This window comes from Triplophysa dalaica, chromosome 16 (genome assembly GCF_015846415.1).
Source record: "Triplophysa dalaica isolate WHDGS20190420 chromosome 16, ASM1584641v1, whole genome shotgun sequence".
NCBI classification, from domain to species: Eukaryota; Metazoa; Chordata; class Actinopteri; order Cypriniformes; family Nemacheilidae; genus Triplophysa; species Triplophysa dalaica.
Window position 1 is genome coordinate 10578678 of NC_079557.1, and position 27045 is coordinate 10605722.

The window sequence follows — 27045 nt, forward strand, 5'->3', positions numbered from 1 at the left end:
GAGGACAAACACAGACGCTGGAAAGGCAGTCCAGGAAACCAGCTTCAAAGCTGTTCCTTCACTGTTATACTATAAGTCAATCCGATACAATCCTCTTGGATCAAGTTTAAATGTAATTTTTCTGTGAAATATCCACAAAAGGAAATTAAATGACAATATGGATTTTACGAGATGTTTGGCATCTCAAGAAAGTGCATAAGACGTTATTCCAAGTAGTACGCACAATCCAAATAGACAGATTCAGTTTTGTTAAAAAGGCAACAGTATAGCTTCAAAAATCCTTTATTTTGTTTGTAGTAGAGTAGGAGGGGCGAGACCGTGTTTCAAGACCGGTGAGTAATTGTGAATGAGCGCCAGCTGTGCGCACACCGGGCTCGAATCACGTAGGAGATTGTTAGCATATAAAAGAACGAGCGACCGGACCGTCGAAGAGAGAGGACCGGGCCCGGGTTAAGTTTATATTTATGTTTTTGTTGCCGGAAGTCGTCCGTGAGGGGCTGCCGGCTGTCTTTTATACTTTGTTATTACTTGATTAAATGTTTAAATGTCTTCCGGTTCTCGCCTCCTTCCTTCCTTATCTTGAATCTTGTTACATTGTTATATAACCACAGCATCTTATTCTTATTACACCAGATTTAGCTTTTCACACACCGTCAAGGCACAACTGAACATTCAGCGCAACAAGTTCATCAGTCATCCCCACATTAATATCCCGTTCTAGTAATACCCGTTGAGATCGGTTAGTTAGATTGTGCCAGGAAGGACAGATGCTGGCAGGGTCTTTGGAGCACAGGATGGCCAGAGGTTGCCGGATCGCTTTAACGGCTCCACTCAGACTAACACAATCCACTGCAGGCGACCGGTGTGTTCCTGTCATTAGAGGGCCGGATGACACGAGCATGTGCTCCCTGTCAGGAGGAACTCCTCAGAACAGGGCAGCAGATGTGAGCGAGAGAGGGAGAGAGAGGGAGTCACACAGTCCAATCTGCTGCCACATCAGTACACCCATGGAAAGTACAAAGTAGTGGCAGCCGTGTGGCAAATCATTTCTATTACATTTTGTTTTGTAAATGAGTTAAACGGATCCAATTTGTATTTTATTTTACTGTTTTGACTCTGATTAGCTTTGCTGGTATTAGTCAAGGTGACGTGTTTTTGAGATGGATCATGAAATGTACTGATTTCTGTGTCACATTAATATGTTTATTATGATTTGAATTAAAACATACATTAAATATTTAAACTGATAATCTCAACATAGGAATAAACAAACCATTATTTATTGTGAAGATGCAAATCTAGCAATACGCAGTTTGTTTGTTCACATACCGAGTGTGAAAATGCTGCATGTCAATCGGTTTCATACGCATCCGAATTTTCGACCAATGAGATGTGTATGTGGTCGGGGCTACTTGGCAGCACAATACATTGAAAAAAGCATTCAACAAAAAGCTACAGCTCATTGCACGTGGCTGGTTTGGAAAACACTCGGCTTAGCATGAAAACAATCATTTTATCGTTTGCGGCATTAATCACTTAACATCTGGTTAACAGGGTTATTTTTTCCATTGAGCAAAGCAATAAAGCTATGTTCAGTTCCCGAGCTAATATAAAGATAAATATAAAACTCTAAGGCATGAAGGCATATGCCAAACCATATCAAATAAAGTTAAATTAATATGTTTTATTAATGTAAAAAATTGAGCCTTAAATTCAATCATGTGTGGTAGCTGAACAAGCACACTTTATTAACATGGTACAAATTGCCAAAAAAGTAAACAATGTGAAACCATTTAAAACAAGCGCATAAGGTACTTGGAGGAGCTCGATTCAATTCGCCATATGTCTTCTATAAAGGCTGACACAGAGGGACTCTGTCCCTCACATTGCATTCTCTTTCTCTCTGTCTCCCTCTTTCTCGCTGGGTTCACGCCACTCAGCCCAGACAGAATTAATGTGCAAGTCATCAGTCACACAGGAAGCAGAACAGTGTGATAAGACCATCCCCAATATTACCTCAAAGCTTACCACAGCGCCTGTTAGAAGTGTCATATTCATTATTGCTTAGCACCAGAGTCTGTGAATTTTTTTCATATAAATTGTAGAAAGAACACTTTAAATTAGCGTCTCAGTGTGGAATATTACACAATATTCTTGTTATATTGAGTAATGAGATAGAAACCGGTTGATTCTTTCATATTTATGGGTAGCTTTGTGTTTACTTTTTACATTTGACACAAAAAAGGAAAATTCCATAATTGTTTACTCACTCTTATGTCATTCCAAACCTACAAGACTTTCTTTCTTCTGCAGAACACAGAAGAAGATATTTTGAAGAATGTTGGTAACCGAACAACTGCTCTATCCGTTGACTTCAACTGGTTTTGTGTGTGTACTGTACAATAGAAGTAAATGGGTTGCGCTGTCGTTCAGTTAACAACTTTCTTCAAAATATCTTCTTTTGTGTTCTGCAAAGGAAAGAAAGTTATACAGGTTTGAAATAACAAGAGGGTGATTAAAGCCAGGGGTCCGATTTCCGAATTACGCTTGTTTAGACAAAGTCAGGCCATGTACCAAAACGACCTTGTAGCCAATCAGCAGTAAGGTGCACAGTCTACAGGATGGACATAAGTCGAGCCGAGCACTGACGAAAGTGAAAAATGGGGGTAGGGGTGTGTCTGTTTTGGTAATTTGAACATCATCAACGGCTATGAGAAATGGGACACCCTGCCTTTAAATGATGTCAGAATTAAAAAATGTGCCTGAACTATCCCTTTAATGTCCCAGGTTTGTTTATTTTATGGCAATCACATGGCTTTAGCATTGCAAGCAGCATTCTCCACTGGCTACTTCCAGTGTCATCACATTTGAGACATAACACAGCGTTTACATAAACCCTTTATCACGTAACCTGTAGTGGCTGAACATTCAAATGAGTCACAGACCATGCACAGGCCAGCGGTCGAAAACACACACGCTCAAAGTGCTGGCACTCCGCTACTTGTTGGCTATTGCGTGGTGGGGCAGGCAGTTTGGGTGATGGCCATGCCTATCGCTTCTGCTCCCCCTGCGCCCCTCGGGCTGCCCCCGCTGGGATTTGGGCCTCGGCAGCGAACAGACTGCAACTTCAATCTGTTTAGTTGCAGCATTGAAACGTAAGTCCCTGAGCTCAAGTGAAAATAACCCGGCCAGGGCAAAGATAGCAACAACAGAGCGTGATGCAGCGTTTCAATGAATAAACAGGGAAACCTGCTTTTGAAAGGCGGTTCAAAACAGATGGAGGAAATTTTACCACCAACAGGGAGGGGGACGGTGAGAGGAAAAGATATTCAACGTTCAAGGCAGCCGAGATAGAGAAGTGCCCCGCTGTTTGGTAAATGTCAGGGAGACTCTTTGTATGAGACTCTTTTTTGCATTGATTATCTGCCCCTTCACATTCTGTTCGGGACAATTTTCAGTCCATTGAAATAATTATTAATAGCTTGGCAACAAGTGAGAAAATCAGCGAGGTGCTAAACACTGGTCTCGTTCACGTGTTATTGCGTAAATGTGTTTTTTCTTAAAAAAAAGCTCCTTTCAGAAAAATGTTTGTTTGAATGTTTTTCACGTTAGTCTGGATTATTTTAAATACAGGAGGTACACTATGTGGTTTGTCAACCTGATTTTACAGGAATTCTAAACTATTTTACAAAGTGGCTGATTTGTATGAATTTGTACAATGTGAATCATACAAAAACATACGATCATTAGAAAAAAGCGTACAAACAAGATTGCACGAATTTATACGAATTGCCACCACATAAAATAGTTACGAATTCCTGTGGGATTGTCTTGGTTTAGCATAATATTCACACAGTAATATCGGCAGTTTTAAAAAATGTCAAATTGACACTCACAGTCTATATACAACCTAAACTCTCTAAGTGTAAAGCACTTTGGCCCAACGTGTGTTGTTTTTAAATGTGCTATACAAAAAAATACACTGAAATTTTTACACTCTTAAAGTGTGGATTACATATACACTGTGAGAGTTAATTTTACCCTTTTTTAACACTGGCGATTTTGCTGTGCATAGATTATGACATTAAAACACAAAACATCTAATGCCGGCGAGTCTGCCATTTGCTTTTAAATTGTATTCCAACTGCAAACTTTAAATTAATTGTGAAAACATTTGCACTCCGATTTAACGCCCAGATACATGCAAACACATGCGATGTAAATGTGTATATATTTCTATGTCTATATTTTAAATAATCACATTCCGTTGTCTTCTCCAGTCTGTTCGCAGTTTGCTAAAGGAGTCTATGCCATCATTGGAGTTTATGACAGGAAGACGGTGAACATGCTGATGTCGTTCTGCGGCGCACTGCACGTCTGCTTTGTGACGCCCAGCTTCCCCATGGAAAACTCCAATCAGTTCGTCATCCAACTGAGACCCGAACTGCAGGATGCCCTTGTGGGTGTTATTGAACACTACAAGTGGACCAAGTTTGTCTACATGTACAGCTCAGACTCTGGTGAGACCTGCTTTTCATGATCTATAGCTGAGAGCTCTTATAATTCCATTTTAATTATGGCTGCTTGGTTTTGGAGTCTAAATATTTACCCCCACATGGCTGGTGTGCAGATTTAGTCAACTTTTGTTTTCTTCTCGCTTTGTTTGTGAACTTGTTGGTGTGCAGTGACACATATAGATGTGACTCATGAGAGAGCTGCCTGGTTGCGTGTCGCTTTTCTGTGGTGTTCTGATCTGAGTGGATGCATTTCGGTTTGCACTTAGAGCTCATTTCTTTGTCTTTCTCCATGGATATCTTCCAAAATGAGGCGGTTGTGCTCAGTGCGTACCATGAATGTGTTTGTAATGTTGCCATTTAGAAAGTGTAAATCTTGTTCGGTATGTCAAGCCTACAGAAATGGAGTATTAGGTTTGAAGCCACATTTGACCATAATATAAATAAGATTAGATATTGTAATGCAGCTAAACAACTTTGCATCACATAACAAGAAAGCAGATAGACTGGTAGAGGCTCGTGCAGCATCTTTACTACTTTGTTACATGTTATTTTCTGTCCTAAGTGATCCATATTTATCCATATAATCCATATTTGACTGTTAACCATCATTTTCTGCGTAAATACTGTGCAACATGCATCAAGTCTGTGTAAAGACCCACATTTGGCTCATTCATGTGTCCTATATGGGCAATTCCATGCTAATGTCAATCTTAACTCTTTCCCGGCCAGCCTATTTTAAAAATGTTGCCAGCCGGCACCAGCATTTTCTAACATTTTCACCAAACTTGAATGGCTCACAGTACATTTTCTGTAACAAATATATGGACAAACAATAAGTCCAATGAAAGAACAGAGTCCCTGGTTTTAAACAAAAGAAACTTTATTCTTCTATCCATCCATCCATCCATTTTCTACCGCTTATCCGTACTACCTCGGGTCACGGGGAGCCTGTGCCTATCTCAGGAGTCATCGGGCATCAAGGCAGGATACACCCTGGATGGAGTGCCAATCCATCGCAGTATTCTTCTATCTTCATTTGTAATTTTTTTATCACTCCTTTTTGTGACAACATTTTTTTTGTCAAAGAGTCCGCCCAAATTACACTCAGAACAATGTTTAAAAACCAATTATATATATACATTCTTGGTTCTGGGATTCTGTACTTTTTCCCAAAGGTGTGTAACAGCGGCACCTGCTGCACAACAGTAAAAACGCCAATTGCCGTAATAACTCGTCTCCGGCGGGGAACTTTTTTTAATGACGGGATTAATGGTCAATCGCGGTGAAAGAATTAAGAAAAGGTTTTCAACGCATAGTTTTCATAGTCCGGTAAGGCCCCGGTCACACTTGCCTTTTTACTCCATTGACTTCCAATCATATGCATGCAGACCGGAATGAATTTCGCATGCTCAAAGTCTAGTCTGACCATGGCATTAGTGAATTGTCACATCCACAACCAAATTTTCACATCCATAAGGGTCCATTTTGCTCATCTATGGGCACATTAAATGTTAATAAAATAACTATTTTATGTTCTATAAAGAGCCATCCCTTCTAAATTACTTGGAAATCATTGCTTCTGGTTTGTATATTTTAATTCACAGAAATCTTTTGACTTTTTCGTCACATCCATAACAAATCAATTTTGCTCTCTTTTAAAACAGAAAACTTATGTATTGACGGATATTTTTCTGATGTCTGCACTGGAAAATATAAACAGACGATTCAATATTTTGGTTAAACATTTTCTGAGAATTTAAAAGAAGATTTGAAAATGTCACATCCATAACGCTGGAATTTCCCATAGTGTAGATCACTCTAGATAAGCAAATGATATTATAATGATCCATGCTAGTGTTTTGTAGAATAAAATCTATCCTGCTTAAGTCCAGCAACTCCAAGTCCCAAACAGGGCTATGCTGTCATTGCAAATTCCTGAAAGTCCCAGATCTGCTCCAGAAAAGTCATGAGCAAATTGTGCCACTTCCCATGTCTGGCACACCTGTCTGCACCAGGTGTGCTATTCTTCCCATCCCCCCTACAGCCAATCGGCAGCGATATCCCCGTAATGTGTCACCATCTGTCACAGGCATTCATCTCAGCCATGATGGAAACATGATGCAATCTGAATGTTGCAGGTTATTTAGGACACAGGTGGAGAAAAAGTGACCCATAATGCTTTGGGCACTGAATCGCTTTTACCATCAGCTTTCCCATCTCCTTTTTTTCCCGTCTCTCCTTTTTTATTGCGGCTGTCTGTTCTGTCATTGGTCGACGCACAACAGGTTTGATGCACGCCTGTGTGCGTGCCACGAGTGTCTGGGTGATGGTTTTATCTTGTGAAAGTGCTGAGGGCTCTGGGTTAAGATTGTGGGATCATTAACTCTGTGACTGAGAGGAACCAAACTGAAGGAATCCATATCACCAGCCTCTTGTTGCCTAGATACAGCACCGCACTGTCTACCGGGTTATTTTAAGCCTTTTAAGTGCATACGTATGAGACCGTATGTAGCCTGTATGTGAACCTGTCCACACCAACATGTATGTGAACCCGTCCACACCAACAGCTGGCCGTAAGCTCCCTATGCAGGTACACAGATACTTCATTACTTTAATTTCACAGCAGCTCGCTGGGTTTCATGTTAGCATAGTACTCTGTTGGCTTCATACCACCCCAGATGAGCAAGAATGAGGCTAAGAAGAGGCATCTTTCCCCGCTGGCCCTGTTCTTGGTGTGCATCGTGAGTCATTTGTTCAGCCTGCTGAGAGCGTGAGCCCCTTAATGTCAAATCACCCTGCAGTCTTAAAGTGGTCCAGCTGCACTCACACTGAGTCAAACAGAAAGCAAAACTGGCTCAGATGCAGAGGGGTCAAAGGGCAAGTGCTCAAAACAGAGGCGGTCTGAAGCAGAGGAGGAAATCAATATTCCTCCTCTCCCCTGCCATCGATGTGTGCTTCCTATACTTCCGAATCAAGCTATTTTTACATGATTCCCCCGTACTTAACTGTATGTAGGTGTTTCTTAAACTTTTGGTCTTTCTTTTGTCCCAGAGGTCATTTTTTTTATTCAAACTAATAGATTTATTTTTGTCTTTTTTTAAATGCCCTTTGTGTGTAGTTTTGGTTGTTACAACTTTTGTCACTCAGGCTTTCAATCTTAAATGATAAAAGTTTACATATAGTCATCTTTATGATTATGTTATCATTGCTTTTAATGTCCAGTGTATGAAATTTAACAGCATCTAGGGGTGAAGTTTGCGTATTGCAACCAACGGCTCACTCCACCCCTCGCCCCTCCCTTTAGAAGCAATATGGTGGCTGACAAGATGTCATCACGTTTTTGTTTTTCTGCTGAAGGGAATAACATATTTACAAAACGTACTCTGTAGAGCAGTTTGTCCGTTTAGGGCTACTGTAGAAACAACATGGTGAATTCCATGCGAGGGGACTTGCGGTGTGGGTAGATAGAATCTCATTATATTGTCATTTAAACATAATGGTAAATTATGTAAGGTCTTTATACGCATCTCCAAAAACATAGTTATGTATATTAAATTGCAAATGATAATTTCCAAACATACCCCAAATTGCCTGTAGTTGAAGAAACACACTTAAAAACAGAGTGGAATTCGTGGCTGATCTCCATTTTGAAGGTCCAGTTCGAGTTCTCAATTAAACTCACTTTGTGTAGTCCACTTTCACAGAATGGCACAACTCTTAGTGATCTAGTTTGTGGTTCATCCCACCCCATGAATGAAATACTTCTGTTAGATTCAATGGGTCCATAAAGTATATAGCATGTATCCTATGTTTTTCTCTTTTTAATTAGGGCTCTTGCAAAAGCTGTATGGTGTTGCGTTAAAGAAACGGCTTAAAATCCAAGAGCACTTTTTTATTTTGGATGCATACAAAATAAGTCCATTAAACACTTCATGAACAATTCCCAACATAAATGCTCACATGGGATTTATTTATGTATTTTTGTAGAGCTGTCAAGCATGCACTGTATCCAATTGCAAGAGGCAGGAGTTTTTGATGATGTGTTGACTGTGCACATACGGTAAAAAGCGTTTACAGCAGAAAGTAGAGATTGACGTTAAAAGCGGTGGAGTGTTTAGAGGGGTTTGGATGAGTTTGAAGGTTCTGGTCATTGTGCTACTCTCACTGGCAGTAACTGCAAACATAAACAGGCTCTCGCTCTCAACTCGTGTCATGGGATCCTTCAAAAATGGCTGCCTCTTGTGTGAAAGTAAAGTCGAATTTGTTGTTATGGCTATAGACAATGTCTCTGTTTTAGAATCTAGTGAGCTGCCTTTATAGGGAGCATTTCAAGGCACCGTAGGCCGTAAGACAGTTTTGAATGGTAGGCAGTATAATCATGCTGTCTCATTATGAAGAGTCATTTAAGCAGACCAGACCTAGCAATCCCAGAATGCATTGCAACAAGCTGTGTGATTAGAAAAAATGGTGGAAACTTAGATTTCAAATATATTCTCAATTATACTTAAATGTATCAAATAGTTTTCATTTGATTAAAAAATAAGTTAATTTTTATACATTTTTGGGTTACTTGAGATGCAAAGTTGCTGCTTATGTAGATCATTTCATTAGTTAAGATGCTGACTATGTATGCAGCAAACAGTAAAGCATATCAGTAGACTGGAGTTGTGTTAAGGTATTGATGCATTTGTGATGGATGATAAGAGCACTGTTTTCTATCCGGAGTGATTTGCATTCACTGATTGGTCTCTCAGGGTTGTGCATATACATCTGCCATCTGTAAATCTGATGCTGAGATCAATGTCTTTAGTAATCGAACCCCATTACTGTTTGTGAGCAATGTTGCTGAATCTCACTCTCTCTCTCTCTCTACTCTTCTGTATCTTCCTGACATGTTTTCCGAATTCACAGCCAATAAAGTGACATTTAGATGATCAGAGGTGGATGCAGATAATAGAGTGTCAATACTACAGTCCTCAACACTGCTTGATTGTTTTAGTTTGTTTTTGCTCTCTAATGAACTTGCTTCTGCGTACAAGCATTTGTTCTTTCTAATGCTTTCATTGTAACACGATACATTCACATTGGGGTTCACTTCAATTCATGAAAACTATAAAAAAGCCATACAAGCAAAACTCAGTGTTCATTTAAAAAAATATTTCCATCTATAATCTATAGACCACTTTTCAAGATGTAAACACTGGTACAGAAGCACTTCAGGTTCATATTTTTAATCTATATATAATAAAATCATAAAGATATTTGTTTAAGATTCTGATTCAGTTATAGATTTTTTGTTGGTTGTATTTTGTTTAAACTTTTGTGTAATGTCAAAAAACTGAAACAGGAAGTTCTTCTGGACCAGCGTTGAATCAGCATTCTTTACGTTTCCCAAAGTAATCTAGGCTAAATTTATTTTTGTAAATTTTGTTTTGATTCTCATTTTTATGTTCTTTATAACATGTATAGCATTTATTTTGCTGGTTTTATTAATATTTAGCACATTGGGCAGCTTTGCTGTTTAAAGGTCCTGTGTGTAATTTTGGGGTGATCTATTGACATAAATGGAATATAATATACATAACTATGTGTTCAAAGGTATAAAGACCTCATATAATGAAACTATGTTTTCTTACCTTAGAATGAGCTATTTCTATCTACATACACAGTGGGTCTACTTGCAATTAAATGCTGTTGATATGTTTTTTCTACGGTATCCCAAAACAGTTCGCTAGATGCCGCAAAAATACACAATGGTCCTGTAGTACTATATAAGTAAATTCTACTTACTAATTTAACCTGTTAAACTCAAAAATTACGTCATAAAAGCATTCCCTTAATGTTTTCATCATTTGAAAGCTTAGAGTCTCTAGTTTTTCGAGAAGTGCACCATTTTGGCATTCATCGTACACAAATAAACTTATTTAGGCCTAAATTCATCACATCCCCATGTCATAGCCCCCATAAAATTATGGATGATCATGGACATTTTACATAACGCTCAAATACAGCATGTCCAACATGTTCAAGTTATATATCAAATGTTCTACAGAATATTGATCTCCAGTTGGATTAATTGATATTTTACCACAGTTTAAGTGCAAGTCGAATGAATTATGATGTATGAAATTTGAATAATAACTGTATGCCACCATTACACCTAGCCACAAATGCTACATAATCTTTTTCATTTGGCAATTTTTAGAAGTTTACTGTTAGATTACACAAAAATATCCCATAAATACCACTGTATGTGGTTATGGGGTCTGTTTCAAATTGGGTATGCCAAATTCAGGCGGAAATTACGAAAAATGACACTTGAGTTGCTTAAGAATAATAATTATATACCACACGATAGAAGAAATGTTTTCTCCATTTGTTGTGGCCTGTTGGAACCAAGAACAACCGTGTGTAGATTCCTGGGCCCCTCAGGCTCAGAGTAATTCACTTTAAAAAACAGACTTTTAGAAAAAAAAGCGCCTTTATTTTTATGTCTTTTCATAGGACTGACAACACATACAATAATGTTTATCACTTTCAGCAGTGTTTTATGAAAACATAAACACCACTATTTACACCACTGAATGTGGATATGGTGTACATTTAAAATTGTGAATGCCAAATTCAGTCGGAAATCCAAAAAATGGCAAACAGGAAAATAAAAAGTGTACAAAACATCTTGAATTTTTTAGATATTCTCAAACAGGCTTATTGTTTACCTATATATAGAATTTACATTTCAGTGCCTCGCTGCTTTCATAAAAGCATCTCACGTGTCCTAGAATGTTCCTCTAATAGAATGCTTTTGCATTTTCACATTTGTATTCTAGGACTGTCGGTTCTGCAGAAGGTTTTGGACACATCAGCCGAGCGTAACTGGCTGGTGACCTCTGTGAATGTGGAGACAATGACAGAAGCATCTTTCGTCAAAGTGTTCCAGGATCTGGACAAAAGGAAGGAGGGCCAAATCATCATCGACTGTGAGCTTGAGAGGCTCACCACCATACTGAAAAAGGTAATTACATCTCGCTCTTCTCATTATAGTCCCGCGAGCTGTCTAACTCTCCATATTATTGTGTTTCAAATTTTGCATATTCTTTCCTTAAAATGCCCAAAATATGTCGTCCACTCATTGCAAACACCTACTATGTTAGTCATCTTTAATTCTAGGAATATCCATGCCGTTATGAAAATGTATTGGTAAACACCAGCAGGCCGAGATGACTCAACTTAAAATGCTATTCAGATCCCAAGCATCCAGACGCAGCCTTCGGTCACTCTTATCAGATGGAGCGGCCAGTGCAAAGTGCTCCAGAGCGGCCCTCTCGCGCACACAGCTCCAAGGACAGAGCAGATAAATAACACTGGGTTGACATTTGGGTTTGGCAGCAGCGCCGTGATGACGCGCCGATTTTCTGTCACCTTTCCCCTCTGCCTGCAGGAAGAGGCATCAATTCGCAACTGTAATTAATGACAGTGTGCCATTTCTCTTTTTCCCTTCCTTCTCTCTATTTCATGGCTTAAATGGAAGACCCTCGACAGGACGCGTTGTGTTATTGATAGCATACGACCACAGATAAAGCTGTTCCATCGTTTTGCGGAAATTTGCACAGCACATCTACACAAAGTTTTCTTCTCTGAAAGCAATCATCCATCACCATGCGTTCACCACGTGTGCCAGAAAAGAACATTGTGGGTATTTTTCCTAGAATATAAACATCTATTCTAACACAAATGGCCATGCACATGAAGAAAAGAGATGTGAAGAAGAATGAGTTGTGTCTGCTAATAGCGGCCTTACTTTGCATGCGCTGTCTGCTGTATGTTTTGTGTCTGGTATACTAAAGAAATTGTTCAATTAGGTAGCAATGTGGACCAGGCCTCAAAATTAGTGCTATATGCAATTTTCTCAATGCAAATCGTCATCGTCATCTAGGTTGTGATGCAGCCGACTACTGTCATCTGGCATAGTTTAAAGAGGCTGTACAGCATCAGCACCACTGTGATCCAGACAGCTCTTTAAAATGCAGAATGTGTGTCTGGATGTATCCCGGATTGTATATCCTCTCCATCATTTGATAAATTATTGCTGTTTTGATTGCTGAAAAAGTACACAAAAGCTCTTTTAAACAAAATCTCATCTACCCCTTGTTTTCTACGGGTGGGAATTATTGTGCGTGAGGCAAACAGCATAAAAATAGTTTTGGAACAAAGGACCGATCCTAAAATATGCCTGATTTACATAGAAAGGAGGCGCATTTGCATTGAAAAGCATTACAGCGCTTACTTTAATGGCATCATAGCGCTTTTCATTATCTGGTTAAACTAGATACTGAAGATGGTTAGTGAATAAAAGGAAGATTTTTGCCAGTTTTAGGGAATTCTATAAAACTAGCATTTAGCCCTGAATGGCCCCGAAACAGGTATTTCCCTGGAAAAGTTAAATGCATATGCTGTATGTGTGAGAAGGTTTTTTTGTCAAGTAGAAGCACATTAGCATACAAATGCAGAAACCAGCTAAAAGTGGATTCCTTTTTTATTAAGTTAGATTTTTGCAGTCTGCATTAGTGTTGATCTTGACATTTGAGATACAAAAGAAGGTCACTGGTGCTTTTTGCCCTGGGCTGGCCTGCCCGAGGAGAGAACCCTTCTGGTGCATTCATTAATAACTAATGCTACTGTCTGTCATGCCCACAAGCTAAAGTGTGCTTGCACAACTTGAAGAAATGTGCGAAAAAAATTTGATCAAACACTATTTTAACCATTGAAAACATAACAGTTTGATAGTGTCAGACTCTTAGGCACCCATTGACACCACACATACATAAGCTGGCTCGCATTCATCCACACCGGGCAAAGCCCTGACCCTCAGTTGATGTAGTTCAAACAGAACTGAGAAGAGTGCTAATGTGTTCCTCCCGTCAACATATGACTCATTGTTTTCCACCACTGTTGTCCTCTCGGTGGCTGAAGAAGCTTTGTTATCTCTATACACACACACACAAAGAAAACCTGCATCATAGATCTTCATTCTCCACCTCTGTCTTGCTGGAAAAACACACATAGGCATCTTGATTGTAATTCAGACTGAACCATCATGTGAATGTAAATATCACAGCTTTCGGAAAGACACCTAAATGAGCGAGTGTGTTCGTTTAGATGAATGTGTGTCGTGATCATTATGATGCTGAAATTGTGTTTTTGGTTGGTTTTATGACGGTGGTTCAGCAGTCATTAGAGTATAAGTGGGTTTCCCCAGAGACAGCGTTTCAATCTTTCTCCATCCTCTCAGCGTGTCTCGCCTCCTTCCCACACCCATCTTTTTGCCAACATGAGGGAAGAGGGAAACACACACACACATGCTGATACACACTAATTGCCTGCTGATTTAATTGATGATTGCTGTGAAAGATTGCGCTATTATGGAAAAAATCTTGGTGTGGGATTTGTCAGGAACACCCCGTTATACAATATTAACACACACCTTTTTGTCGGAATATATGGAAAATGTTGCATATGTTGTGATTTGTTCATTTTTTGGGATTTGTCTTTGACTTTTGATTTGATTTATCAATGTTTTGTTCAAGTATGTTTTGTTTTAAGCAAGCAGATCGATATGGAGCTGTGTTATGGGTTATTTGCCTGAATATGGTAATACAGGGTTGAAGTTCAATACTGCACAATATATTGAATTTCTTTAGACTCATGTTTTTGTCCTTAACAGTGCAAATTATGTAAATGTGTTATTATTTTTTGATGTCTTCGAAATATTAACACGCAAATGTTTATTGTGTTCCTTGATCTTCATTTGTGACCCTGGACAACAAAACCAGTATTAATGTTTGGAAATGGAGATTTTTACATAATCTGAAAGGCTGAATAATTAAGCTTTCTATTGATGTATAAATTGTAAAGGATAGGACAATATATGGTGGAGATGAAGTTTATAACTCTGGAATCAGAGGGTGCAAAAAAATCCAATTTTACAAATGTACAGAATATCTTCATGGAAAATGATCTTTACTTAATATCCTAATGGTTTTTAGCATAGAATATTTTTGCAAGATATTTTCGGCTTTTTCAAAAAATCCCATGCTACGTAAGACTACGTTTGTGATCCCATGCCATGCTACGTTTGGGATCCAGGGTCATATTTATGTTTATGCAGTGTTGCATTTGACAGAATTTCTGTTTGGAGTAGATTCCTACATACACTTTCTTTCTTTTGGGTTTTCTGTTTTCACGTTTTATATTAAACAATTACTGTCCCTATTACTTTTCCATTACCACTGTCTCAAGCATTTTAGACAACAACAGTTTTTTTCCAAAACTGAGGACTTCTTTCTATTAGATTTTTATGAAATGTAATACAACTGAAAAGTGACAGGGCAGAAGAATGACAGTTTCAAGATCAGAAATGAAATTATGTCTTTAAATGTTATTTCATTTTTTCACATCATGATCTGAGATTAGCTTCGTAAGGGGCCGGTTGCACAAATTTAAACTTAGACTTACAAATAAGTCAATTTTATCATCTAAATCAACATAAAAAGGTCAATTTCCATTCAAAAACATGTGACTGCTTTTATTCATTGGAAATTCATTTAGTGTAACATATCAATTTGTTTTATTCAAAAACTTAAAAAATCTTCTCACTATATCAAACGGCACTTAAAGATTGATCAAAGTCATGAACAGATCTTTATTTCAGAACATGGGATAAACGTTTTAATAAATATAAAATATAGTTTAAAGAAGTGTCCATTTTCAAGATTTCAAGTGCCTGAATGAATTACTTTTGAATTTATTTTTACCTTTTTACCTCAGTGGTGTGTTACAGTAGCTTTTCTTCTGTCTGTTCCAGATCGTTGAGCAGGGGAAGAATGTGAAGAGTTACCATTACATCCTAGCAAACCTGGTAAGCCAAAACAAACACCACTCACATTAACACTACTGTATGACAGACCTTATGAATAATTCAAAGAATTTGAATGTCACAACTATGCTTGAAAGATTTGCATAATTTCACTACTGACCAACAGTAAGAAACTACTCACAGGCTATATGACTAACGGATAAGATGTGATATACGTAAATGCTTCCTGGCATACGGATGTGTTATTCTGATGGACTGCAAATGATTACTGCAGTCTGTACGTACGCTCAGTGTATGAGAATGGAAAGCCAAATTGATTTAAACAGAAACAATGATAATCGCAGCATTAATATTCGAGGCGTGCACGTGCATGGTGCACTGCTGAGAATTTTAAATGAAACCAGACTGGCCAGTTTGTTAGGTGTAATTGTAAATAATAAATGATCAAGCTTGCAAAGCAATAACGATTTGCAACTGCCTGATATTTCCATAATAGCTGAATTTTAAGGATTGTGATGAAATTCCTCTTAGTGTCCGGGATCTCAATAATATTTACACAGTGTTTGCGTGTGTGAACGCGTGTGTGAAAGTGTGTGTGCGGATTTCTGAGCGGATGCCCGTGTAAGCGTTCCCCTCTGTGTCCAAGTCTTGGTTGAAGGCTAGTTTCTATAGTAACATCACCAGCTCACTGCACCACATTTACAGGGACACAGAGCGTAAAAAGATACAACTCTATCCACTCAGTCGAGCGATACATGCACCTGCTACAGAGGATACACTGGAAAGCTACCCTTCCCCCTTGTGGTATACAGTTTTTATGACCAGTGGGAGCTACCGTATACTTTCTACTTCAGTTGAAAGCTAAAGCTGAGCAGATGTGCCACACATTTTTTAACATAAAAATTTGGTATTGGTTGCATACTGTAGATTTAATATCCATAGCATATCAATTTAAAAGGATAGTTCACCCCAAAATTAAAATTCTTATATCATTATTTAACTCTCATTTCATTCCAAACCTGTTGACTTCCTATTTTCTGCAGAGTTCAAAAGAAGATATTTTGAAGAATGTTGGTAACTGAACAAGTGGCCCCCATTGACTTCCATTGTATGTGTTCCACAGAAGGAAGATTCATATACAGGTTCCGAACAACATGAGTCTGAATATATCATCATGGTTTTAATATAATAATTACTGTCAATAACGGTATATACTGTAGCTCGCCCCTACTACAATAAGATGTGATGTCAAAACTTAAATTAAAATATCACCCAAAATCTAAATTCACTGATTTGGTTTAGTGTGTTAAATTTATAGTCAAATGTTAGAGGCTCCCGTTTAGCGAAATACTGACAAAATCAGTCAAAATCCTGTCATCAATTCCAAAAGGCACAAACAAATGAAGGGCATTATCTGTTGTGCCTCGCCATAAACAGATCACTGTTGCTATGAGAGAAAATAATCTACACGAGAAACAATGCCAAGACACTGCACTGTTGACCAAAAAATGAAGACGATTCAGGCAGTCGTGACAGAGCGTCTGGCGTAGCAGTGCTTCAAAAATCAGCCATTGTAATCAGAGACATCTGACATGACTTCTGTTTAAGCCCCATTTCTCCTCCGTCTTCTCTCTAGTGGTAACACTCTCTTTAATCAGACCGACATGTCATGTGATGCACTGCTTACTGTGTTACTTTATCTGCGTTTCCCAGCTACTCAGACCCAAGTTCAATTTCAGATTAGTGACTACGTCAAACGTTAAGTCACCCATAACACCCTAGCATCAAGGCAGTGGTTTTGGAATGAGGTTAATATGGACCCGTGACCTAGTGGTTAGTCAATCTCATCTAACACATGAGCCGTGATGCTCATTTGAAGGATACGAGTTTGAATCTGGATTTCCAGAGCTCACCCAATATTTTTTATAATACTTAAATTATGAATTAAAGTATTTGAATGAAGTGTGTATGAGAAGAACTAGTCATGAGAAATGTAAGAAACAATGAGATCGACATTCTGTGCTCGTTTTTATATTTCAATTGATATGGAATATATCTATTGATAAATAAGCTTAAAATATTTTTTTTCACAAACATATTTTTTCCTCTTCAGAATACATTAATGAACCCACCTTTGAATTACTTTAAATGCACATATGTGTATTTTGGAGCTTCTCCAGGGTTTTTCCACTGCCGCCTCTGTCAAATTTCATGCCGCCTCTGACTCTTCTGAAAATTTTGGTAGTTGTCTTCACAAAAAACTTGCATGCACTCAACGAGTTAGGTAAAAACAGAGGTCGGAGCTAGCTGCAGATGTGCGGGTCAGCCGCAGGTGGGTGGAACTTTAGCCGCAATTGGGGTGTTGGTTTGTTTATTTAATGTAGTGTGTTGTAGTATTGGTTCATAATCCACAGGTGGTGGCGCAATGTTTTGTGTTTTTGTAGACTAAACCCTCCCCAAACCCTAAACCTAACTCGTGTGAAACTTCAGCACAATCTGTTGGTAGCACAAAATGTCAGAACAGCAATGAATGATCGTTTTAAATAATTGGTAACATAGTAGCGATAATGTTTAAATGAAGTCATTTACATCTGGGATGGCATGAGGATGAATAAATTACGAAATCATTTTTATATTAGTGAAACTGTTCCTTTAAAGATGTTGAAATGTAAGAGGCTGCAATTATGTGTGTTTGTTTATAGTCTATTTGTTTTTTTTTATATGTTGTTGTAGTGTTAATTGGACTTTCTGATGTGCCTTTATAACCGCTACGCTTTTTGAAATCAGCCGAAGCTTCATTCTACAAACTGCTGCTTTGTTTTCTCTTAATTTCATATAAAAGCCCTTTTGTTTGGTGAATGAGCTCTTGATTGCTTCCAAAGGCAGTAGTTATCTCGAGTGAAAGAAAAGCATGCGATACATATTTTCCCATGGCACAAATATGACGACGTGGATCTCGGATTGTGCGCTCAGTATTTTGTGCAGTGATGCAGACAGCCTTGAGTATCTCTGCCTTGTTCTCTCTCACCACAGGGAGTGATGAGCTTGTGAATTGACACTTTAGCCTAGAGGCCCGTTGTGTGGTAGGGTTTCTCTACATTCGCGGCAGCATCCATTCAAAGTTACAGGAGATCTGACTGTGAAGGAAGATTGCCGTATGTAGGTGATATTCCTGCTGTATTTCTGTAAACAGAATTGCTGATGTCTCTCTGGAACATATGATTCTGATTGGTCCAAAACATGCCATTCTACGATCAGATATTGTTATAATAAAGCCGCTTCAGTGTATAATGACGGTTGTCAGTGGCAACCAATCTCTCACACTGTCTCTCTGAGGTCCTTCCTCTCAATAGATAAAAGAACATCAACTCAAATCAATATTTCATGTCAATTTACTTATTTAGTCTGTATGTGATGAGCTGGATTATGTATAGTTGGCGGAAAACAAAATAAAGCCCTTCAGTATGATCACCCTGTCAGGGTTAATGCGATTGGATCTCATGCAGCGTTTCTCACTCAGAACACTGGTTGGGGTCTAAACGCTTTGGCCTTCATCAGATTTAAAATACTACACAAAAGCAATTAAACAAACATCATTATTCAGTACTGGCCAACAGTGATCCTGGGGGGAGCATATTTGCACACTATTTGCTTTAATGCCCCCTCAGATTAGATTAAATCAAAATATGAGGTGTGTGATACAAAACGGTCAAAACACTTTCAAAAAAACTTTCAAAGGGTAGTTATTGGACTAATCATTTGAGAAAATGTATTGTAATTAAAAAATGCATTGAAAAACAAAAACATACATTGACTTCTTTTAACATTTTATATGAACAATAATTATTATATTGGCAATATTTTAATATTGAATTATTATTACAAATTGGCAATGCTTTAATATTGAATTATTAATAATTGTAAATAATATAATAATTTATTATTATAAAATATTGAGCTTTTATTATTAGTCTAAATATTGGCTATTTTTAATGTTGATTCATTACAATTGCAAAACAGTTAGGCGATATTTAATTATTATTATAAAATATTGTCAATATTTAATTATTATTATTGATGTTGTTATTGAATATTTTAATATAGAATATTAATGTTTTGTAGTCATTCTTCTAGGCTTGGTCTGAATAAACTTTGTTAATGTGTTGTATGTAATGTTTTGACAATCCTCCCTAAATTCTTCTCAGTCCAAACACAACAATGCAGCATGATTAAAAACTTTTGTATAAGTGTATAAGTAATCACCATGACAACATACACTTTTCAAAGTCCTTATGTTAGCAGTACTTGTTTCTTGGCTCGTGGAGCAGATGTTCCCAAAGAACACAGACACACGTTACTGTCCCTTTGGGACTGAGCGTGTTAGGAATAAAAGATCAAAGACACTAACAGCCTGACAAGGGCTATTACACTCAGTACAGAGTCAAACACACACATACCTTCATATTTTGTAGATCACAAACAAATCTTCCGCACCCTCGCATGTGTATTTGGTCAGCTCATACACGCAAACAGTGAAAGCGAAGAAAGGAAACCATGTTTTTTTCTATTCCTGAACATCTAAAGCAAGCTGCTGTATTCATGGCCAGTGCTTTAGCTCTGTTCTCAGGTGCACAGAGTGGGTGGGAGACTGCACTCGAAGAGCATCTTTCCTCAGTTGATTGGATTGTGTGAAAAGTGCTAGAATTACTAAAAAGATCCTGCCAGATCAAAGCCAGACCTCCAACAACTTCTAAGGATCTGCTTCTGTTTTTATGCCACAGATTCTCATTCATAGCCTCTGCGTTTTCAGTCCTCGCGTCGGATAAAGGCCGAGCTTTCTTAGATAAGCAGTCTCGGTGGATGATAGGGATTAGCCTTTTTCATTAAGTGATTGACCCAAGTGTTCTTTCTGTTAAAGTTTTAAACCCTGCATTACATTTAACAGCGCTCCACAGACCTGGCCTCATGCTCTCCTTACGGCATCTGACCATTAATGTGAAAACTACTCCCTCAGCAGCAGATTTAACCTCTATTTCCTATTAAGGTTTAAAGTTGAGATTTTTTAACAGTGCCTGAGAATTCGTTATCATATTTGATGTGATTTCAGGGTGTCTTTACTGATTGACTTGTGGTTAAAATGGGATTTTTGTATCCTTATTTTTTGACCGTGGAAATGGCTGTGTGCTTTTATATAGCATGTGTGTCCTCTCCATTGCCTGTACTTAAAACTTTAGTGTTGGACATGTACTGTGCTAAATATTAACAGCAGGGACATGTTGCACCATTTAGAAAAAATCCAGTTTCATAATTGTTACAAATGATTGTAGCTGTTCAACATCCAGAAAAAGCTAAAAGTTTGTGTTTACATAATATATGTCTGTGCACATTTATTTGTATTTAAAGACAGTTTCATCTTAACAATATAAACAAACATTACTGCGCGTGCGCACTTGTGTGACCCCAACTGAACTTCCAGTACACATTCATAAACAATAGAGTGCCTGTAGATTATTTCTGTTAACAATCAAAAGAAACCGGGAAGTAACTTGTCTCTCCAATCTTTTCAAATTAGACTGCGAGACCAAACTGAACTGCTAGATGTCAATGTACCATACGGATTGTTTAAAGGTGTGATGAACTGGGCTTGTTTATTGTTTTATACTGTTGTGTGAGGTCTAACAATGACGTTTGCGTGTTTTTTACATTTAGAAACATAAAAATCAATAAGCAATTGTCTATTTTCTACCCAGTTTTGAGGCCAGCTCTGCAAACGCTCAGTTTTAATGGGCGTTCCGCATTGAAGACATTATAAGTAAACGCCGTCCGCTTTGATTGGATAGCAGTTCGCGTAGTTGGAGCCTTCTGTGAATTTGGTTCGAGACGTAACGTTAGGTTACACATTAGCACCATTCACAGTTTTCGCACAGCATCAGTATTATCTGGAGACCTCCTGTGATTTATAAATGACATCCCCCGGTCAGTATTTCATGTGATGCATTCGCATAGGATGATTTGCCTCAAATTTACTGACTTATTTCCCGGATGTAATGGCAATGTTTTGCGTATAGTTTGTACAGCCTATACTTGTATTGCGTATTATGATATATGACCGTACCTGTCAGCATTTGAGACCAGTGATCATTAGAGGTGACACTAGACGTCCCCAGGTAATATTTATCTCATATGAATAGTGTTCAGGGCACTGTGGCGAGGCGCCGACCGAGGATCAGCGTCGCCCTGGAAACGGCCCGGCAGCTAACGCTGATTGCGTCCAGCTGACGCTGATTAGCTGCCGGGCATAAAAGAAGCGTGCTCACACCACTAAGGGTCCTTGGTTAGTCGCACCCACCGCTGTCCTCGTTTGACCCCCAGCGCGAGAGAGTGAGAGGACAGCGAGGGAGACACGAGCGTGAACGACCTAACTGCACGAGCGCGGACTTTATGTTACGAGCACCCTGGGTGAAACCTTTTATTTTATTTATTGTGGATTTGTGCAATAAATGCCCCAGTGGGGTTGTTGTTATCACCCCTCCTGTCTGTGTCGTGTCTCTCACCCCGTTACAGGCACATCAAGCAATCTCTAAAAAAGCAATAGTGACGCATACTACAAAAATGTTTTACTCACATAAGATTGTTGCGCCATTCCTATCGGATCCAATATTGAAGGCACTTCTTTCCACATATCTTGTGTCTTGTTTACGAAGGAATCCTCAAAAAATGAAACGAACAAACGCTCCATGTTTTTCCCACATGAGCTGGAACGTCTTTAAAAAAAACTTAAACCCCCGATTCCTAATATCGGAAATCCGAAGGAAGGTTATGCAGCGACTGTATTCTTCCACAACCAGAGATTGCAGAATATTTAGCTATCTTTAACGGCATGTTTGTTTATTGCTTGCTCGCTCTATCAAGTCCCGGGCCACTTGTGTTACTTCAAAATTGTCATGCGCGGGCGTGTCCAATGAAATGGTCTTTAAACACATACTGTACAGGAATACTGTCTCTTTTCCAAAAAGAGATAACTCTTCTTATTTTTATAACACTTTTTTTATCCATTTTTTTATGCCGCATTCCAATTAATATCAATCAAACTGCAATTGTTTTATTTATATTTCAGCCATAATAATTCGAAAAAATACAGCTAACTAAAGCAATAAAAACATAATAAAAAACATGATTTTTGAAATATTTATGTCGTTTTGGAAATAAACTCTTCAACACATACATGTATTTGTTTAGGAAGTATTTGCATGTATATGTTAATATTTATACATAATTTCAATTATATCTATAAATTTTTATATATATATACTGTATATATTTTTATATATATTTAATATATACATCTACGTGTATGTGTTTGTAAACACAAAATGTAAATGCATAGTGCACAGACACCTATTATGTAAACACAAACCTTTATTCTGGAAGTGATTAATCGCGATTAATCGTCGAACAGGCCCACAGCTGTTTCATGTATGTAGCTGTTGCAAATCCATGCTTTTATTAGTTAATGATACTTGTTGTCCTGTTCTTTGTGGTCCTTAAGGGATTTCTGGACGTCGACCTGACAGAGTTCAAGAAGGGTGAAGCTAATGTAACAGGGTTTCAGTTGGTGAATTACGCACATCCAAACGTCAGTAGAATAGTGCAGCAGTGGATGGACTTCGATAACAAAGATGCCAAATCTCCCAAGCGAGGATTGAAGGTGAGATGCTCACTACACCAGATTAAATCATTCACAGTGAACTAATGTACCTGAAAAGATGAAAAATACCTGAAAAGAACCGAATAAGGGCCTAAAAACTAAACGCAATTAGATAGTTGTACAATAAATCACTGCTTGGATTTGCCGGGAGCGAAATTGAATTACCTCAAAATCTAATATACAAAAAGCTTGTTGTACATTTTCTGTTTGAAACGCTCTATTTAGTCAGCTTATGAGCTTCCATTCAGAAAAACACACAAATGATAATATAAAATAAATCTTATAGTAAAGTGCACTTCTCGATTATCTCTCTGCATGCAGTACACCGGCGCGCTTACATACGATGGGGTCAAAGTGATGTCGACAGCCTTCCAGAATCTGCGCAGGCAGAGGATAGACATTTCTCGCCGTGGAAACGCTGGAGAATGTCTGGCCAACCCGCCGGCACCTTGGGGCCAAGGCATTGATATCCAGAGAGCACTTCAGCAGGTAACCAACCCTGGAGGGACCGCACACACACACACATTTTTCCAGCATAAACTTTATTTGCAAGACTGACATGGCATCTAATCCGTTGCGATTGGGCGGAATGAAAGACCAATAAGCAAATTAAATCTTTATGTCTCCTAAAGTTCACATTGATTCACCAAAGAGACCATCGCGATCAAATGTGACACGGGTGATAATGAACCAAGCCAGTTGGCAATAAACATTTATGCTGGTCATAACAGCATATGACATGTTTTATTTACCAATAGATTCATGAAGTAAAGAACACCTGGCTTTGTTGTTTTAGCCTTAGGCAGGTGTACGCCTCTTTGCTTTAGGCTGTGTGTGTGAATAAGCGTAGACGAGACAATTTGGCAGGCGAGGCAGAGCAGAAGGAAACCAAATATGACTTATTGGAAATCTGTAGAAATGCACTCCATTTGGGGATCCTACACCCCACTGATGTTTTCCGCCCACCGGATTGTGCATTTCACTCCATTTCATTAAAAAACGTAATTATAAGTTTGAGGAGGTCCGAGGCGATGCAGTAAGTTGTGTTTCAGAGGTAGACTGTCTCACAGTTGCTTGAGGCTGCGTCTGATGAGAGTCTGATGTGTGCTGGACTCTGTGGAGAGGCGGTGGAGATTGATGTTCATCTCGGTCAATTAACTCCATCATTCGGCCTGGAAGACATTCAGTACTGTACACACAGAAGAGGCGATGTGAGAGATACAAAACCCTTCAGAGACCAGAGACGAAAGACATAAAGAAAGAAAGATTATTTTGAAAAGACTCTGTAACTCATTCACTGTGAATAAAGACATCTTCTGGGTGTTTTTATCTCAGGTTCGGATCGATGGCTTAACCGGACACATTCAGTTCAATGAGAAAGGAAGACGGACGAACTACACTGTCAGCGTGATGGAACTGAAACCAACGGGACCTAAGAAAGTGAGTACCGAAATGTCAAACAAAGGATTAACATGCCTCTCAATATGACAGACTGATTCACACCTCTCAGAATGATTTATTTGCTTAGTTTAAATAAAACATCTACAGGCTTTACAAGATCCAGTTAGTTCGTCATTTGAACAATTCAGTCTGCTTCTGCAGACCTAACTAAATGGGCACCGTGTCTTGTCACATCTCTTGTTGGACGTCTCGGGAAGGTTTTTGATGGTGCTCAGATTCCCTTCCCTGATTTGATCTTTTCTCAGGTGGGTTACTGGAATGAGGATGAGAAATTTGTGAGCACGGCGGCCTACATACCCGGCAGTAATGACACGTACGGACTGCAGAACCGCACTTATATTGTTACCACTATTCTGGTATGTCTTCTTTATATAACACATGTAACAATGTTTTTTTCTTTGCTTCCGAATGTGCATAAACAGTACGTAAAATCATTAAATCAAATGATTTGTTTGTCTCAATGTTTTCTCTTAATACTTGCAACTGTTATTTTTACTTAATAATATTACTTAATATGCTTAGAAATTAATTATATTTATAATTAAATTAGTGCTGTCAAATCGATTAATCGTAATTGATTCCAAGATAAATGTTTGATTATATATAGTCATATATGTGTGTGGCGTGTATATTTATATGTATATATAAATACACAAACATACATGTATATAATATATGAGCAATACATTTTTATATTTATTTTTATACATAATATAAACTATATTTAAATATAAATGTATGTAAATATGTGTATATTTACACATGTATTTTATATGCATGTAATTTACATGCCACATATAAATATTATATTAAAATATATTAATCGCGACCCGAGGTAGTTCGGATAAGCGGTAGAAAATGGAATGGAATGGAATATTAATTGCGATGAATCGATTTGACGGCACTAAATTAAATTTATATTTACAAATATGTGGTAGTTCTCTCGCAGTGCTATTTCTACCTGATCTGACTGAACTTTTTTAATTTAGATATCACATTTACATTTAGTCATCACCACACTGGAAATATATATATATTTGACAATTTACTTTAAAAAATATAGAAATGTGTAAACAACCCAGTTCGGTTTTTCACATCTCTCTGCAGAAAAGACAAAAAGAGCTTCAGTTTTTTTTGGTGTGTTTTGATTTGTTTGTATTTATTCTGCCGCCTGATGCATCAGCTCCAGTGTTCATCCCTCAGCACGGTGACGGTAATCCTATAGCGTGCAGATAAAAGCGCAACAGCTATTCTGTGCTCTGTCTGTAAATGAGACATAACTGCTCCTCCAGCTGCTGTGCTTTCATCTTCTCCTTAAAGTGGAACCTGGGATTGAATCGCCAGCAGTGGACAAAAGATTAATTTTCCTTTTCTCTACCCTCATTCAGCAGAGATCCTTGGGCTTAGCATGCGATTTAGCAATTCTGTCGCAAGTTAGGCTTCAGAGGGCATTTATTAACCTTTGATATGTGGAATGGCCTTCTCGTTCCCCGCTTGAGAAAGGGCAGAGCGAGTGGAAGGGTTCCTGATGGAGCGACGTGGGGCGAATGGGTGATAGAAAAGAGCCTATAATGGATCGACGGTGTGGGTTAGGGGCTAAGTGTTCACAAGGGAGCAGGATGGATTGCAGGAAATGGTCTTAACTGTGTTGTTTGTCCTACAGAGACTGTTTATCAAAGATGCCGGGAATAGTCACATCACCTTAGGTGCTCTAAAAAATGATTTCCCTGAAAGACAGGTCCGTGTCAGCAGGATATGTGGCTTAACAGCATGGGCCTGTTTCTAGGAAGTTGTTAAAAGTTTTCTATACTAATGCAATTTCAGGTTCAAAACCTTGTCACAGTACATTTCTGTTAATTGAAACCCAAAATATCAGCCTGAGTATTATTTCAACTATTTAGTGGAACAAGAATTATAATGAAAAATGTTTCCTCGGCAATAAACTTAAAAATAATAAAATTAATTAATTAATTAATAAAAATAAACGAAACTTGTATATTCATATAAAAAATTAAATGAGAAATACAAAAATAATAACAAACATAATAAATATATATAAATCATAATAAAGTGAAGTAACAAAATCACTAAAAATGAAACTAAAGTTACCATGAGAACCAAAAAATATAAAAAGCCAATAAACTTTAAAAATTAAACTAAAATAAAAAGAAATAAAACTTATATTGCAATAAACAAATTGAACAATGAATAATGCAATAAAGGATAAATACGAATTAAATCGTAATAAAATGACCTAAAAAAATCACCAAAAATGTAACAAAAATCTACATATAAAGCTAATAAAATTGACCTAAAACTGAAATAAAAACAATAAAACTTACATAGCAATATAAAAATAAATAATTTAATTATTAATGAATAAAATAAAAATGTAAATAACAAAAATAAATTAACAAAAACACCCAAAATTAACTAAAAGTAACACGAAAACATACAAAATAAAAGCTTAATTGAAATATTGA

The 27045-nt window shown here is 37.9% G+C and overlaps 1 protein-coding gene and 1 long non-coding RNA gene across 3 annotated transcripts in view; one reads left to right on the forward strand and one right to left on the reverse strand.

Annotated features, from left to right (window-relative positions):
* LOC130437613 (uncharacterized) overlaps window positions 1-22449 on the reverse strand; it is a 46891-nt gene extending 24442 nt beyond the window's left edge. Inside the window, exons 1-2 of the long non-coding RNA XR_008909208.1 lie at window positions 22019-22449; window positions 15332-15432 (exon numbers count right to left, since the gene is read on the reverse strand). This is a non-coding gene — a long non-coding RNA (uncharacterized LOC130437613). The remainder of the gene's footprint in view (window positions 1-15331; window positions 15433-22018) is intronic.
* Window positions 1-27045, forward strand: part of gria1a (glutamate receptor, ionotropic, AMPA 1a) — a 66871-nt gene that overhangs the window by 10726 nt on the left and 29100 nt on the right. For both annotated transcript variants that reach the window (XM_056769002.1, XM_056769004.1), the window contains exons 4-10: window positions 4281-4520; window positions 11348-11532; window positions 15382-15435; window positions 22943-23101; window positions 23423-23590; window positions 24437-24541; window positions 24808-24918. In XM_056769002.1, coding sequence (XP_056624980.1) covers window positions 4281-4520; window positions 11348-11532; window positions 15382-15435; window positions 22943-23101; window positions 23423-23590; window positions 24437-24541; window positions 24808-24918 — 1022 coding nt within the window. The remainder of the gene's footprint in view (window positions 1-4280; window positions 4521-11347; window positions 11533-15381; window positions 15436-22942; window positions 23102-23422; window positions 23591-24436; window positions 24542-24807; window positions 24919-27045) is intronic.